General features: G+C 41.8%; 1 protein-coding gene across 1 annotated transcript in view; it reads right to left on the minus strand.

Moving 5' to 3' along the window:
- The window catches only part of PPIC (peptidylprolyl isomerase C (cyclophilin C)), a 23192-nt gene extending 7732 nt beyond the window's left edge, over nucleotides 1–15460 (minus strand). Inside the window, exons 1-4 of the mRNA XM_006886026.1 lie at nucleotides 15302–15460; nucleotides 4069–4182; nucleotides 3523–3616; nucleotides 695–879 (exon numbers count right to left, since the gene is read on the minus strand). Of these exons, the coding sequence (XP_006886088.1) occupies nucleotides 695–879; nucleotides 3523–3616; nucleotides 4069–4182; nucleotides 15302–15418 (510 nt within the window). The 5' untranslated portion in view covers nucleotides 15419–15460. The remainder of the gene's footprint in view (nucleotides 1–694; nucleotides 880–3522; nucleotides 3617–4068; nucleotides 4183–15301) is intronic.
- Nucleotides 15461–17740: the final 2280 nt, after the last annotated feature.

A 17740-nucleotide genomic window follows, 5' to 3' on the forward strand; every position in this document is an offset into this window, starting at 1 on the left:
CAATGTTGTACTTCAAGATGGATCTAGAAATAACTTTTTTTACTATGAAGGCAACCCCATTTTTCCTTGTCTTCTCATCTCCAGAGTAATATATCATATGGTCATCTGACTCAAAATGCCCTATGCCAGTCCATCTCATCTCTCCAATGCCTAATATGTCAATATTTATGCGTTCCAGGAATTGTTAAGAGGCCAATAGGGTAAAATAACAGATTTCTAGCAATCAAGGCACTACAGTGCCATAATACATTACATATTGTACTGTTAAACTAAAGGTCAGTGGTTCAAATGCACCAGCTGCTCCACAGAAAAAAGACAGGCAGTCTTCTTCTGCAATGATTTACAGCCTTGGAAGCCCAATGGAGGGTCACTATGACTCCAGAATTGACTCCACAACAGTGGAGTTGGGTTTAGCAAGCACATCTTAAGATTAAAGTAAAGATATCATACAGAATCAACCTTGGAGGGATAAGAGAAATAGGAAGAAGAGGAAAGGGGAGTAAAACTTAATAAATAGATAAGCTGCAAGAAAGTAAAGGCACTGCATCATAAGGAGTTATAATTAATTCAATTGATCAATGACAATGTCAATGTTATAGAAATGAATGATTATATAAAAAAATCCATGTATTTATAAGTTTTCATTGAAATAAAAATAAGTACATTTAAAAGTAAAATAAAAGCATCAAGTTACCATCCCATCAAGGACTTTTCCAAATACCACATGCTTTCCATCCAACCAGGAGGTCTTGGTCAAGGTGATAAAGAACTGAGAGCCATTTGTGTCAGGCCCAGCATTGGCCATGCTGACCCATCCAATGCCATAATGCTTCAACTTGAAGTTCTCATCTGGAAAGGTCTCACCATAAATGCTAATACCTGAGTGGGACCAAACAAAAAAGAGGAGAGTCAACAGATGTCATATGATTGCAAACTCTTCAAAGGGAAACATAAACTCTAGTGGAATCTATTCATTGAACACAGTATGAAGTGGGGAAGAGGAAAGGTAGGCAGCATAAAGTTGTGTGAAGGGCCTAAATAAGATGATACATTAGCTCTTTAATGAAGGAGGGGACTAGGTTCTGAAATAACTAAATACAAATTCTTATCTGTGTATGTATGTTATGTATGTATGTATGTATGTATCTACCTACTTACCTACCTATCTATCATCTATCTACACTCAGACAATTTTAACTCAAGGTACAGTTACACAGGGCAGTAAAGGGAGACAGAGACAGAATCGGAAGATGGAGGAAGCTCATACACCATACCTGCTGAGCTCCCAGGTATGAAGGTAGGATGATAGAACTGAGGGAATGCCATTAACCAGATTAACCAGAACACATTGTTCTGCTCCATTACACATCCCTCTACTTTTTGGCAAAAACTAAAAGTAATCTTTTCAATACTCAAACTCAACTGCCATTTGCATCAGAGCTGCCTTCTACCTGCTCACGTGGGTTTTCAGAGGCACAGACTTGCATGGGAGGAAACGCTCTTTCTCCCTCCGAGCAGCTGGGGTATTTGGGTCTTTGGGTTGGCCACACAACTCTTCACCAGAAGGCGACCAGAGTGCCTGCATCTTTACAAAGTACTTGGCCAAAGTATTATATGGTAGCTATTTTCGTTATAAGGAGCTCCTTGGGCCGTTCCCCTCAGAAATGCAAGTTCTCCAAGCACATGCTGTACATGTACTGACCCTGACTTTAAATTCACTTCAGATGTAAGATTTCTAATTCAACCAGGGCTCATTTTAGAGGGCTTCAGACTGCTAAATTTAGGCCATTTTCAAGCACTTTTCAAGCATAAGAGGGCCTAGTGTGTTCATGTTGCACTGCTAACCACAAAGTCGGCAGTTTAAATTCAACAGTGTCTCGTTGGGAGGAAAAGGGGCAATTTCTTCCTACAAAGAGCTGCAGCCTCGACAACCTGATGGAGGGTCATTAGGGGTCAAAATTGAGTTGATGGCAGTAAGTCTGGGGTGGTGGTAAGTTTTTTGTTTGCTTGTTTGTTTTTGTTTTTGTTGTTATAAAAAAACCTAGCAGTGAAGTGGTATTGTATTTTGGCTACTAACCAACAACTTGGTTATTTAAACCCAACTTTCACTGTGTGGGTAAACGATGTAGTAGTCAGCTTCCATACAGACTTATCTCCTTGGAAATCCTTTGGGGCAGTCCTACACTATAACCCTAAGTCCCCTGGGGTCACTATAAGTTGGAATCCACTCCCTATGAATGAATGAGATTGATTTAAAGGAGGCTTTGTTCCTGGTATAAGGAGCACTGGTGGTACAATGGTTGAGTGGTAGGCTGCTAACCGGAAGTTAAGTGGTTTGAACTCACCAGCAGCTCTGCACAAGAAAAGGACTGGGGATCAGCTTCTGTAAAGGTTTTAATCTAGGGATTCCTAGGCAGCAGTTCTACTCTGAAGTTACTACGAGTCGGAATCAACTCCACAGTCCATGACCCCAATACTTTCATTCTGGGACTCTTGAGATGGCACTGACGACCAGGAGCTGAACTACTAGCAAGAAGGATGGTAGCGATCCCTGTCTGGAGGTACCCTGAAAAACAGCTCTCTGCTTCAAAAGGGAGAAAACTCCAAGGGATAGGTCTACTGTGCATGTGTGAGGCTACCATGAGCAGGAATTGACTATGACAACTAACAGGTTTTGTTACAAATAACTAAACCATTGTAATAAATATGAAAATGTAAAAGTGCTTGTAAATGGCCTAACTTTAGCAATCTGAAGCCCTCTAAAATGAGCACTGCTCGAATTAGAAATCTTACATCCAAAGTGAATTTAAAGTCAGGGTCAGCACATGTACAGGCTGGGCTCAGGAAAAGAACTTGCATTTCTGAGGGGAAACAGCCCATGGAGCTGCATACAGCTCTAATCTTCAATGCAAGGATTCACTAGATACACTTTATAGAACGTGAACTTTGCATAGATAAGACAAGCATTATTCAGTCAATTGCAATTTTGTGCTCATATTGGCATTTTGACAACTCAAGTAACTGCTTTTTAATTCTTTAAAAGGCTGACAGCAAAATGAAAGACATGGGTAAGCTCATCTGTAGTTTCGCCACCTAAAAACAAGCCTTGCCGTTCTAGCATGAGATCTTGCAGGCTGGCTCCACCAGCAGCCACACTTTAGCTGCTAGGATAGAGATTTCATATTTTAACTTTTCTTCCCATGACATCTATTTTCCTGTACTGCTGCTACGTACGAACAGTCTAGCATTTTAATGACTGCAAAATATTCTCCCAACTAATGTATGTTCACTATGGGAAGACCTCCAGCATCAAACCAATACATTAAAATAAGGAAGACTCATCTATTCGTTACCTACTAAGATTTTGGTAGATGAAGTCCCTAAAAGTTTTTCCTCTCTGAAATAATTAGATTAGTTGTCTTAAAAACTTTGCTCCCTAAATCTAGCATTCAACCTGGGGGGACTGTATTAAGTTCAGTTTGGTTATAAAGTAAAGGAAGAAAGCATAAGAGAGAATTTTACCGCCAGTGCCATCTCCAGCGGTGAAGTCTCCTCCTTGAATCATGAAATCTTTGATGACACGATGAAATTTGCTTCCTTTATATCCATATCCATTCTAAAGAGATTATTTCAATTGAATATACAAGTAGATACAACCCACACTGAAAGATAAATCATCTGGAAATAAGAAAATTAAACAAAATATCTATAGAACTTGATTAGGTCCCAGTAATGATTTTGACAGAAATTTATCAGGAGTTGATCAAATATGGTAATAAAATATGAAAGTAAGGAACATGTATGGTGTGATAAACCTCAGATATAAAGGTTAATGGAGGGGGGTAAAGAACTATGTGTACTTCTGCTGAACAACTAGTTCCTTCATTTTCTGGACGCCTAAGATTTTGTAAATATAGAGTTTATGGGAAAAGAAATAAAAGACAATGTCACCAGTTCGTCTCAACTATTAATCAAATACTTATTTTCCATGAAGATATCTTTCTACTTGGACTAAAAGAAGGAAGATCCAACATCATGAACAGTTACAGTAAATACACTAAAACATACCTCTCCTGTTGCCAGAGCAACAAAATTGTCCACAGTCTTGGGCACCACTTTTCCAAAGAGGCCAATCACAATTCTGCCAACATCCTTGTCTCCAATCATTACATCAAAGAAGACCTGTTGAAAGAGTAAAAGGCGATATTCTGGACAAGTCATATATACAAGATATGTCAAACACAGCAATCTGAGAACTGAGCCATAAACAAAAGGTTTGCCATCAGTTTCTTGTAACAAAGTTGTGAAAGAACATGATACAAAGTTAAGGGGCTCAAAAGCCATGTTAAGAGCATATTTCTCTCACACAGACTCATTCAGCATTATTTACTGAGCACCACTTATGACCAGGCACAATACTGGAACTGGGTTTAGCATTTGACCCATGATGTCCGAGTCAGCCTATACAATCTGGAAGAGTTCTGCTCCTCCCTCCAGCTTCAAATTCTCCAAACACCACCCTTACTTCTAGTTTCCCAGCTTTGTGGACAAGGTTAAAGTAGAAATTGTTGCTGTTTTACAAGGAAATGTTCCCTAATCTTTCCAGGAGGGGGGGAAATGGTGAGGAAAAAGTATATTAAGTATCCAGATTTATTTCTTTTTGTTGTTCTGAACAGCACAAATTCTCAATGAGTTCTCAATTGATGTCTGCTGTCAAGAGGACCACAGAAGATGATGAAAACGGTTGCACAGTGGAGTGTACTTGGGACAGGGGAATTGTATACCAGTGAAGGAATTTTTCTTTTACTTTTCAAAGAGAAGAGCGAACTGGAGGGGAGGGGTGGGCAGGGAGAAAAGTACAACAACATATGAATGGAAATCCAAAAATCTCTGTAAATGTTCATTAAAATTAATAAAATATAACTTTTTTAAAAAAGAGGTCCTTGACAACAATATAGGTTGTCAGTGAATCTTCCTTCAATCCAATGTCATATTCTTCATCATACTGTCCAGCTTCTTGGATTATTTGTTCAGCATACCGACTGAATAAGTACTATGAAGGAAATAAAATAAAATGTTGTGATAAAGTAAAAAAAAAAAGATGATGAAAACACAACGTTGCTTCAAAAAGGCCTACCACTCATGCCCAAGCACCAGCTCCCCATCCTTACCCGACCTACAGCAAACACCGCATGTGGGGCCCTTGAAGGAACCCCTTACTCTCTTCAACCAGATTTGAGTTCAGCTGTCAAGTTCCCAAAGTTACAGAAGTAAGATGTGTTCTTTATTTGTCATACACTTTTCAAACAGCCAAAGGGAACACATATCTAAGAGTGTGAGTCATCTACTTAAATGTTCTCCATGGACCTTTTTTTTTTTTTAACTACTTCATCCAAAAAGGAAGTTACGCATATTGTGCTTCACAAATCACTATGCAAAGAGGACCTGGAGATAGATTTGAAAAGGCCATGAAGTCAAAGTGCATTCTATTAGTGAGTTTAGATTATATGAACCAATTTACTGTTTGAAGGGCGGTGGGGGGGAGACATTCAGGAATGGCTTTAAAAAATATATAAGAGGGGTTGTCAAAGAAAAAAGATGTCTTACAGTTGAGAAAAATCACTAAGTAAAGACTGTCAAGCTTTAGCTTCAGACAAGAGCTTCTGCCAATACATCAGCACGTCTGTCATGGAGTGATGTGATATTTAGTGTTCCATGTGGCATTTTACAATTTTTACGTGGCCAAAGCAGCACAAATTTTATTATTATTTATTTAATAGAGATTTCCAGAATGCATAAAGGACCTTGCCCTTGAGATGTGGCAATACAGTGGAAGAGGACACTCAGCAGAGGCTCTGGGACAGGAACGCCTCAGCCCAAGGCTGCTCAGCGTGGAGCTGGTGCCACAGAGAGGTGAGCTTTCCAGAGGGATTTTTGAGCCAAAGTGTAAATTCAATAATGGGCAGTAATGGAGCAGTACCATAAAGAGAATTAGAGTGCTTGAGAAACACTGTGAAAATCTTCCACATGTTTAAAATAAAGAGAAAATAAATCCCAAGAATGTTTAGAGGGAAAAGAATAAAATCCAGGAGAGCAGCCTGGGAACGTGAAGAAAGAAATGCGTCTCATTTGCCGTGATTCTTATACCTGCCTCTCTATCACATGGAGTTGTTATGAGTTGGGACAAACTTAACAGTATCTAGCAACAACAATAACAACACAAATGTGAGAGCACAGGCATTTCTTTCAATAGCTCTGTTTCATTTTAGTATAAGCAAATACAGTAACTCTTCCATTTTCATAAGGAAGGGACCTCATGCTTGGAAGGGTGGATGGGCAGCGCAAGAGAGGAAGATCCCAGATGAGATCAACTCAATGACTGGGGTCATGAGGGTAGGTGTGTCAGAGACAATGAGGTTGGCTCAAGATAGAACAGGGCTTAGGGCTATTGTACATAGGGTTGTTAATGAGTCACAAATGACTCAACAGCACATAACAACAACATAACAAAGCAAATGATAAAAATCAAAGCTTATTTATCCTACAAGTATTTGTCAAAGCCTATGGGAGGCAAGGGGCATAAGTTGTACAAGTGAATTCCTATCCTCTGTTAGTTTCAAGGAAATAATTCATTCACTGCCATCAAGTTTGTTTCTACCCACAGCAATCTTCCAGCAGGTTCCCAAGACTGTAAATAGCAGGGGAGTCTTTCTTTTGTGGAGATGTTGGTGAATTGAAACTGCCAGACGTGCAGCCTTTGGGTTATCGGCAAAGCTCACTATGGAGTAGCACCTCCCCGCCCTCGCGCTCCCTTAGCCTCAGATCTCTTGTTGCCCTCTGTTGGAACAGACACCTATCAGACCCTCCACTGGGCTTCTGAGGCTGTAAATTGCAAGGGAGGACATTGCCCATCTTTATCCCCCAAAGCCACTAGTGTTTCGAACTGCCAGAAATGTGCAGCCTATTATGGGTTAGCAGCACAACTCCTTATGGACTATGCGACCAGAGCTCCCTAGCCTAAGATAAAGTTTATTCAATTATTATTGCATGACTCTTTAGAATCCCTGGATGGCACAAATTCTTCAGTGCTCATCGACTAACAAGCTGACAAGCCGACAAGGCCCTTTGTGGAATCAAGGAGAGAGGTTACAACATTCCTAGCCTCTAGCAATTTATCATGCGAGAAGGTGGGGAACGCACACGCAGCTATAATACAAGAGAGGGTCAGGTAATTCTGTGTGGGGGTCAGGATGAGCTTCCTGGGAGAGGTAGTACTTAGATTCCATCATGGACCTTGGCAGGGTTTAATGGGCACAAAAGTTTACAACATCATCACCTTCTTCCTTTTTACCTCCTCAGGATGCCCTTGAAGACCTTGAAAAAGCAAAACTCTTCTGAACAATAAAAATAAAGTGAGATGCATAGAACTCCCTTTATCTCAAAACCTACTCCATAGCACTAGTAACCAAAACAGCATGATTTGGGTACAACGACAGACACAGAGACCAATGGAATAGAACCGAGAATGCAGAAATCAATCTATCTACCTACAGTCAACTGGTATTTGACAAGTAATCAAAACCTACTAAATGGGGAAACGACAACCTATTCAACAAATGGTGCTTGCAAAACTGGTTATCTGCCTGCAGAAAACTGAAACAGGATCCACATCTCACACCACACACAAAAGTCCCCAAACCATAAAGATCATAAGAGACAATATGGGACCAAATTTAGAAGCACTATAAATAAGGGTTGGACATATAGCCAGAAATGCACAACCAAGAGTGGACAAAATCAACAACTAGGATCTTCTAAGATTCTCACCACTGGGCCAATTGGCAGCACCATAATAGATAGAGATGAGATTGAGGTTGTTAGTAATTACAGCTTGCTCGGCTCCACAATCAACACTCTTAACATCAGCAGTCAGGAAATAAAAAGATGAATTGCATTGAGAAAATCTGCTGTCATGGACCTCTCCAGAGTTCTGAAGAGCAACGATGTCAGTCTAGATACAAAGGTGCGCCTATTCCAGGTTATGGTCTTCTCAATTGCTTGTTATGCTTCAGAGAGTTGGACAATGACTAAGGATGACAGAAAAAGCATAGATGCCTTCGAGTTGTGGTGCTGAGAAGAGTCTTGAACATACCATGGACTGTCAAGAAAACAAATAGCTCTGACTTGGAGAGGGTGAAACCAAGTTTCTCCTTGGAGGCTAGGATTTTGAAGCTCTGCCTCATTGACTTTGGGCACTTGGCCAGGAGAGATTGGTCCTTGGAGAATGACATCATGCTTGGAAGGGTTGATAGACAGCACAGGAGAGGGAGACACTGGATTAGATGGATTGATATAGTAACTGGGGCACTGGGAGTTTGTGTGTTGGAATTAGTGAGACCGGCTCAGGACAGGGAAGGATTCAGAGCTCCTGTACATAGGGTCGCTATATATCACAGATGATTCAATGGCATATAACACAATAACATTATGATAGGTTTGGAAGGGGGAGTGGCATCCACTTCCTAAATAACATGCCTCTGGAAACTCTATGAACTTTGATAAATGTAGATAGTTGGAGAAGAGCTTCAAGCCTTTTGTTCATAGGGTCGTTATGAATTGTGCTCGACTTTCAATCAACAAGAAGGATCTTCTAAAAATAAAGCACCTTAAAAAAAAAATTAAGCACCTAGATGCTTCAAAACCAGGGTGAAAAGTAAACCCATAGACTGGGAAAAAGCATTTGGCAATGACATTTCAGACAAATGTCTCAACAAAATTTTATGGAATGCAACAGGACCTCCACAAGAAAAGGACTAATAATCCAATCACAAAATGGGCAAAAGGCCTGGAAAGACTTTCACAAAGGAAGACAATAAGATGGCCAATAGACACATGAAGAAATGCTCAAATTACTGGTAATAAGATGCAAATCAAAACTACAATGAAATACCATCTCACCCCAGTAGCAGTGGCAAAATTTAACAGGACAGCAGGCAAGAAATGTTAGAGAGGATGTGGAGAAATTGGAATTCATACACTATTGATGGGATTGTAAAATGTTACCACCACTCTGGAAGTCAGTTTCGTGTTTCTTAAAAAAACTTATCATGGAAATCTCATCTGACCAAGATCTTGCATTGCTAGGAATATATCCCAAGGAAATGAGAACTGAGACATGAACAGAGATAATGTACACCGATGTTCATAGCACCATTATTCACAATAGAAGGAATATGGAAACAGCCCAAATGTCCATCAGCAAACCAATGAGGTAAGATTTGTGGTACAATCACACAATGGAATACTATGCAGCACTAGGCATAATGACTTTGTAAAATGCTATCTACCACGTGTGAGTCTAGAGAGCATTATGCTGAATGAACTCAGTTTAATAAGGACAAAGATTGCATACGACTATTATAAAAATAAAAGGATAACTAGTACGATTTCTAAATGTTCAGGAGTGGATGGGGGTAGAAAAAGAAGTGTGAGTTTAGTGGATAGATTAGGGAGTGGTGATGAAGAAACTGAAATGATTTAGTGGGGACTCAAAAAGATGAGGTAATAATAGGCATAGGCCAATAGTAATTAATTATAAAATAATAATCTATACAATTGTGTGAAACATAATATAAATGAAAAATTGCATAAAGCACTATGTACATGAGTGACACACTATGTAAATAAATTGTATGAAAAAGAAAGAAAATGTATAAAAATGGTTTTTTAAAACAAGGATGCCCTTGAAAGTAATCTGAAAGTATGGAGTTTTGAGGTGGGAAGAAGCAAGGAGAAAAAAGGCTCTTACACAGCCTGATGCACGCTGTATAGTGATGATCCTACTTCCATTTCCAAGTAACTAGGAAGATACCGAGTTCCAATGATGCCAAGAAAGCTATTTTCAAATCTAGCTCCACTCTTACTGATTATGGGACCTCTAAGTTAATTAAACTCTGAGCTGTGGTTCTTTGTCGGCAAAATGTTTTGTTTTTTTAAATTTCTATTTTATACTGGTTTGCTTATAAAGTTCACATATGTTGTGTTTCACACTACCCTTCATTCACATTGTGTTTCATACAATCATTTCCATTCATTATGTGTTAGAAAAGGAATCATCATTCAACTATGCTCACCGTTACCATGTCTTTTCAAAATCCCGCCAAATCTTTCCCACTTTTTTTATCCACCTTTCCCTCCACCTACCAAATTGTGTGACCCTATGATATCCTCCCCCCCGACTCATCCTTAACCCTCTGCTCCCACCCTTTCCTGCTTGGATCCTCACACACATTATACTAGTTGCCTACAATTATTTCTACAATAATGGTATTATGCAGTACTTGTCCTTATGAGACTGAGTTCACTCAGCATAATGCTATTCAATTCCTCCCCAGTTATGTAGTAATTTTCGAAATCGTGAAGAGTGCCGCGTAGTATTCCATGCTGTGAATGTACCACAATTTCTCACTGTTGCTGTTATGAAGTGCTGTTGAGTTGCCAACGATTCAAAGCAGCCCTATGAACAATAAATCCGAAACTTACCCTATCCTGTGCCATCTTGATCTACTCTGACATCCTCATGCCCAGTGTTATAGTCACTGTGTGAATTATATTCTTGAAGGTCTTTCCCTCCTTTGTTTACCCTTCACCTTTTCAAGCATGAAGTTCTTTTCCAAGAACTGGATCCTCCTAACAGAATGTTCAAAGATTCTGAGATTAAGCTTCACCATCCTTGCCTCCAAAGAGCACTCTGGCTGCACCTTCCCAAGGCATGTTTGTCCTTTTGGCAGTTCATGGGATATTCCAGCATTCTTCTCTAAAACTACAACTCAAAGGCATCAGCTCTTTTCCTCTCATCCTTATTCACTGTCCATCTTTCAGCTGGGTAGCAAGTAAATGAAAAGATCATGGCTTAGATCAGGTGCACCTTAGTCCTCAAACTAACATTACAGTTCTTAAGCACTTTGCAGAAGTCCCTGGCAGTAGACTTTCCCAATGTAATATGTTTTTTGGGGGGTTTGGGTTTTGGTGGTGTTTTCTTTTTTTTTTTTCATTTCCTGGCTGCTAGTGCTGAGGGTGTTGATTGTAGATTCAAGTTGAAATAATTCACAATTTTGTAAAATAAAGGTGACTGTTTCCTTTGGGGCTGAGCTATCATAGGAAGAAAACTAAGAGTAACACAAATAACCTTAATGACTGACTTCTTAAAACAAGGACCACAGAGCTAAGCACTTTACCTGTTTCATCACGTGTAAACCCCTCCCAGGCAGGCATTATTTCTGTCCTCATTTAGAGAAGATGAATCTGAGCCTCGAACACTGGCAACTGGCCCAGGGTCACCCAGCTGTGACCTCTTAGCCATTACATTCTACACAAGTGCTTGCAAGCCTTAATGTGTAACTCTAGCTGGAAAGATGGCAGTGCTAGTTCACACACTCAGTGCCTGACCTTGTATTTGGCATTTGCTGAGAAATGAAGGGGCTTCTAGCACCACTTCAGTGGGTTTGAGTCTAATGAGGCAGAGCCTCTACTTGAGTGTCTAACAGTGAGGGCAGGAGGCGGCCAGGTTGACCCTGCAGTGGGGTGAGTAGCTGAGTTGAGAACAGAACCTCATTCTCCTTTATTTATAGATGTTGTTGTGGTGGTGGTGCACTTTAAAGTTGGAACTGACTCAGCTGATCCTTCATGTGTTTGGAAAGGTAGAGAAGAGTTTGCCCATTCTTCTCCTGCGGTGCAGCTGGTGGTGGATTAGAACTGTGGGCCTTTGGGATTGGAGCTCAACCTCTTACCACGAGGCCATTAGAGCTTATTTACAGATAGTTTTTTTGAAATGAAATCAGAAGTAGTAGAAAGGGCTCAGCTGGGGCAAACAATCCACTGGAACTGGGGCCAATTAATTTACTTTCCTGTTCTCAGAGAAATAACTTTTAATGTTTCTGTTTTCCAATGGATTTAGCTGTTTAAGAGTTCATTGAAAAGGTAATTCCACACAATTGAATCTGAATAAGTTTTTGCAATTTGAGAAATCTGTTTAAGCTGTTATATACTGTTGAATCAACTCCGACTCATAGGGACCCTATGAACTGTAGCTCTGAACCCTGCGCTAACTTGAGCCAAACTCACCATCTCTAACAAAACTGACCTCACTGCCACAGTCACTGAATCAATCTATCTCACCTTGGTCTTCCCCTCGTGAGATGACCCTCCAACCTTTCAGGCATGTTTTTCTTCAACAACTGGCTTCTCCTGGCAACATGTTCAAAGTACATGACACAGAGCTTCAAAACCCTTGTGTCCTAGGAGCAACCTGATTTTACCTCTCTAGGACAGATTTGTTTTCTTGGTGGTCCATTGTATGCTCAATACTTTTCTCCAGCACCACAACTCAGAGGCATACATTCTTCTTCTGTTGTCCTTGGTCACTGTCCAGATCTCAGATGCATAGCAAGCAACTGATAAGACCAAAGCCTACATCAGATGCACCTTAGTCTCTAGACTGACATCTATGCTCTTTATCACTCTGGAAAGGATCTTAACAGTAGACTTTCCTAAAGAAACTAGTCTTTTGATTTCCTGCCTGCTGGTGCCAAGAGTCTTGATTGTGAATTCAAGCAAGATAAAACTGCTAACAGTTTGAAACTGAAAAATTTGAGTGGAGAATAAAAGATGCCATTTCAAATGGCAATTCTGAGAGTAGCTGTTGTATGCCATCGAGTGGGTATTCAGAAGCAGCAAATCACATGGGAAGCCATTCTTAACCTTCTCCCATGGAGCAACTGGTGAGTTTGAACTGCATGCCTTCAGGATTGGAGTGTAGTTTCTTAACATTAAGTCACCACAGCACATGTAAACCTGGTCTCAGTGACAGTGTGCTGGACTTGGTCTCAGATGCACAACTCTTCACCTCCTCCCACCATTCAGCTTTATCCTCTCTCTTTCAGTAGCTCCTAACCAGACTGCACATTTTTAATCACTAGGAATGCTTTAAAGAGAGAAGATACTCATCTTTGCAACCTGAGAAGAGGATTTAATTGCCCAGAAGTCAGTTGCTACATTAGAATTTTGAAAAAAGCTTTCCAGATGACATTTGTCTCCAAACATTTCAAGGCGCATATTTGTAACTTTAAAAAAAAAAAATCATTCGTTGCTTAGCTGAGATCCATATTTAACTGAGAAACCTATACTTTGTCTGGCAACCGTACTCCATTTTCCTCACTATCTAAACCGTCAAGTCCTGTCAGATCTACCTACAAAATGTATCTCAATTTCAACTCCACCATCTCCTCCCTAATCCATGCCACTGTCACCTGGTCTCTGCTGTGTAACTTTTAATGGCCTCTAAGGGGTGACCACAGTAAATCTGCAAAAGCACATATGACATCATGCAATCCTCAAGCTTAAAACCCAACAGCTCTTCCAGCTGCACTTAGAATAGAGCTCCCACTGCATACCATGTCCTCATAAGCCTCACCTCTAGCTGTGGTCTAAAGGTCCGCGTGATTTTGCTGTCTATTCTTCACATCAAACCACCCCTCTTTCTGAACCCCATGCAGAAGCTACATCAATCTTCTCTCCATTCTGTGAGCACACTGATTGCTTCCTTTGCACACTGTCCCCTTTGCCTCCTCAGTCTTTGCTTGGTTGGCTGTCTCATCCTTCAGGTAGTCTGAAATGTTACTCATTGATACTGTGCATTTCTTTCATCTCAGAAACATTTATAATGATTTGTTTGCTGTTAATCAACTGCTGATTCCATAGGTCATGGACCCCGTGTGTTTGCTTCATTCCTCTATTTCAAGAGACTCAAAAGGATTTCTATTAAGTTCTGGGACCTTAACGAGCTATTTCTCAAAGTACACAGAAGACCAAGCACGGAGGGTATAATAAGTGCTTCTCAAAACTGTTAGGCTAGATTTATCCAAACTGCTCTTCAGATTTCTCCTTCTGTAACATCAGCTGTTGGGCTAAACCTTCCCTTCCTCTTGTTAGCTATCTTAGTATCTGCCCCTGACTCAGGGTGATCTCATGCACAAGGGGATATGACCAATGGTTGATTTTTGGAAACCAATTGCCAGACATTTCTTCCTAGTCTGAGTGTGGAAGCTCTGTTGAAACCTGTTCTGCTTCATATTAGCCCACAAACTTCCACTGACAAATGGGTGGCCAGGAATCAAATGGCCAGGAATCAAATCTTCCTCACTTAAGGGAAGAATTCTACCACTGGACCACCACTGCCCTCAGGAACGTCTCTCCATTTCCCCTCATTATGTTCCCCTCTAGTGGGTTTGTGATAGAAGATTCAGACATTCTGCTTGTTAAACAGCTTCTTTTCTACTGGAAAATTCACCTGAGAGATTAGTAAAACCACGTTCACCTGCACTCCCTTGCATGATTGGATATCACGGGAATGGGGGGTGGGGGGGAGTGTCAATGGGTTTTCTAGAAGTGGTGATCTTGGGCCCTATGCAATTCTCTCTCACTCTCCTGGCCTCCTCCTGCATGCTCCCATTATCTTCTAACCTAGGGGAAATACTCTGAAAAAAAGAGGGGGAAAGGAGAGCAAAAAGAACGTAAGGAGGGGAGGATGAAGTTGTCAAGATGTGGTCACTGGCAGACACAGAATGACTAGCCTGGGATCACTATGGAGAGGCTGTTGCTAGGGTGGGCCTACCAGCATTTGAAATCTAAGAACACAACTTTTTGTCAGGGGAAGGGCAGTTCTACGGTACAGGAGGAAGCAGCCTGTTACCCAAGCGAGACATTTAATCCCTATATGGATGCTCCCACCCGTACCCCAGCCCCAATGACATAGGCTTCTCTAGGTACTGTGATATCCGCTGAGCGCAACAGGCTACAAGGGCGCCGCTGAGATGACACGTCTTGGCCTCCTCCTTCCCACCCCCCTCCCCGCCCCCGAACCTCTTGTATTCTTCCTGCTTTGGCTCCCGAGTCCCCGCCACGCTGAAGGAAGTACTGGGCTGCCCCTTTCCTGGAGAAAAGGCTCGCCGGTTCCGGAAGCCCCTTTGAGCCCTCGGGCTGGTCACGTCGGATCATCGGGTCACCGACCCGGGGAACTAAATGCAATCAGCTGGGGTGACTGGAGAACCCCTGAAATCTCCCTTGAAAGCCCTGCCTCATTGCATGCGCTCAGCCCCCTCTCACCTAACAACGCCCTGCTGCACCCTGGCAAGTCCCCTCTGCGCCGCCCCAGAGACAGAAGTGCCAGCTCTCAAAGCACCCTCCACCTTCACCGCAAACCTAGCCAGCTTGAAGGGGAAATTGCTGCCCGCCGCTCGGTCACCTTGACTGTCACTGAAGGGCCTCGCTTGCGGGCGTTCGAGGCCCCCGAAAAGGGCACGAGCGCGCTGAACGCCAAGCACAGAATGAAAGGCAGCAGCAGCCGGGGACCCGGGCCCATGGTGCGCTGTGGCGGTGGCGGTGGTGGCTCGGTGCGACCGCAGGCGCGGGGACTGCTGCAGGCACTCCGGTCACTGCGCCTGCGCCCTCCCGATTGAGGGGGTGGGGAGGAGACGGGGTGGCCGGGGCAGGGCGGGATCCCCAGTGCCTCCTCCCAGTGTAGCCTTGCCATCCAGACTCGGGCCGGGAGCGCGCGCTTAGGGCGCAGACTGACCCGCCCGAGGAGCGAGCGCAAGGCGCCAGGGTCAGCTCGGTACAGGGGCCCTGCGCCCCAGGAAGGCGCGAGCCAGGAGTCAGAGAGCTACGGGGTACGCGCGAGGCCTACCCGGAAAATTACTAGATTTGATTTTTTCAAATCCATGGGCAGTGAAACGTGCTCGAAGTGGGGTCTCTGCGGATCAGTCTCCTCCTGTGACGGCAACCATCCTCTTTGCTGCTAACCTTTGCTCGCTTCTCAGAACTTTGGGAACACCTGAATGAGTTAAACACAAACGAGGTTTTCCAAGATAATCTCTCATAGTTTGGAAAGAATTTAAAGGTTCACAGTTCCTCTCCACTGGAAAAACTTTTAACTGAGTTTTAAATACTTTTCGAGTCTCTGTCTTTGTAGACTGAGTCTAGGATCTTATCTACGTGTAACATTTACAATACAATGCAGCACTTACCTATCCAGGCCTGCAAACTTGGTCAAAACAAAGCAGGCAAATTGATTTTAGATTTACTTGCTGGATAGAATTTTTACAAACTTAAAAACTATTTTGATACAGATTATTTCATAGAACAAGAAGGCACCTTTTGCATTCTTTTTTCATTGATAGATTGTAAAACGGCATAGAAATCATGTCACAAGAAATGCACCACAACATTTACAGTACCTATGGTAATAGAATATGGATTTTTGTGTTTTTCTGATTTCCCAGAGTGTAAGAATGTTATGAACAGGGAAAAAAAGTTATTTTAAAATTCATTGCTTTTGAATCAGGACTTCAAAAGAACTTTTTGATTTTAGAGTAACAGCCTTTGAATTAACTAAAAACTAATAATAGCGTTCTTTCGGTTTTGTAGAGGCTGATGCCATGGCTTTCAAGGCAGGAATTTTCCTGTGTAAGCAGATGGGATTCCAGTTCAGGGAAGATCTAAAATTACATCGGAACCATTTATTATAGATAAAAGAAGGAACCGCCAAGTTTTAGGGGTGGGCAGAACATGTCTGAACTATTTTAGTAGATGAAGGATTTAATGTTATTCCCCTTCCTTTACCCTCATTACTAATAAAGAAAGAGTTCCTTATCTTCAAGATAAGGGTATCATAGCACTTATTCTGTGTGTTGTTGTTGTTGATTGCCATCAACTCATAGCGACCCTATGAACCAAAGGACAGAAGCCTTTCTGTAACTATTATCGTTTCTCCAGGTTCATAGAGTTTCCAAAGGCATCCCAAACCTGTCTTAAACTGGGAGCTCCACCAAACACGGGCAGCCGTTATAGCATTTGACCCCCCAATGGTGCAAGGTTCAGCTTCACAGCACACCCAGATTACCTCAGAATGTCAATTTGACAGAAGAGTGGAGTACAGCCGAGAATGTTCCTCCAAAATAAAACATAACACTAAGCCCTCAGGCCCAACTGATATTTAAATACAATTCAATCTGTATGCTGAGCAAATAATTGTAATGCCAGACTCTATGGTAGCCATAACTTGTCATGATCCACATGGTCAAATACCCTTAATAAAGCACATATAGATGTTCTCCTGGTATCCTTTACTTTTAGCCAGGATTAATCTTAAGTCATAATGATATCCTTGGTACCTTGGCATCTTCTAAATCCTGCTTGACCTTCTGGAAGTTCCCTAACTATGTACTGTTCTAGTCGTTTTTGAATGATCTTCAGCAGTATTTTGCTTGCATGTGATATTAATATATATATGTGATATTAATGAAACTGATAGTTTCCGCATTCTGCTGGATCATCTTTTTTGAAAATGCAAACAAATATGGAACTCCTCCAATCTGTTGGCTAATCAGCTATCCTAGAAATTTCCTGGCGTAGACTGGTGAGTGCATCCAGGGCTGCATCTGCTAATTGAACAAGACAATTGGTATCTCATCAATTTTTGGAGCCTGACTTTTTGCCTATGCCTTCAATGCAGCTTCCACTTCTTCCTTGATTACCGTTTTCTCCGGTTCATATGGTGGTGATGGTGGTGGTTGTTGTTGTTGTTATATGCTGTCGAGTGGTTTGCGACTCATAGCGACCCTATGTACAACAGCCCTAAACCCTGCTCTATCCTGTGCCAGTCACATTGCCTCTGACACACCCA

The sequence above is a fragment of the Elephantulus edwardii genome, unplaced genomic scaffold (assembly GCF_000299155.1).
Source record: "Elephantulus edwardii isolate Elephantulus edwardi_28Jun2011 unplaced genomic scaffold, EleEdw1.0 scaffold00046, whole genome shotgun sequence".
Taxonomy (NCBI): Eukaryota; Metazoa; Chordata; class Mammalia; order Macroscelidea; family Macroscelididae; genus Elephantulus; species Elephantulus edwardii.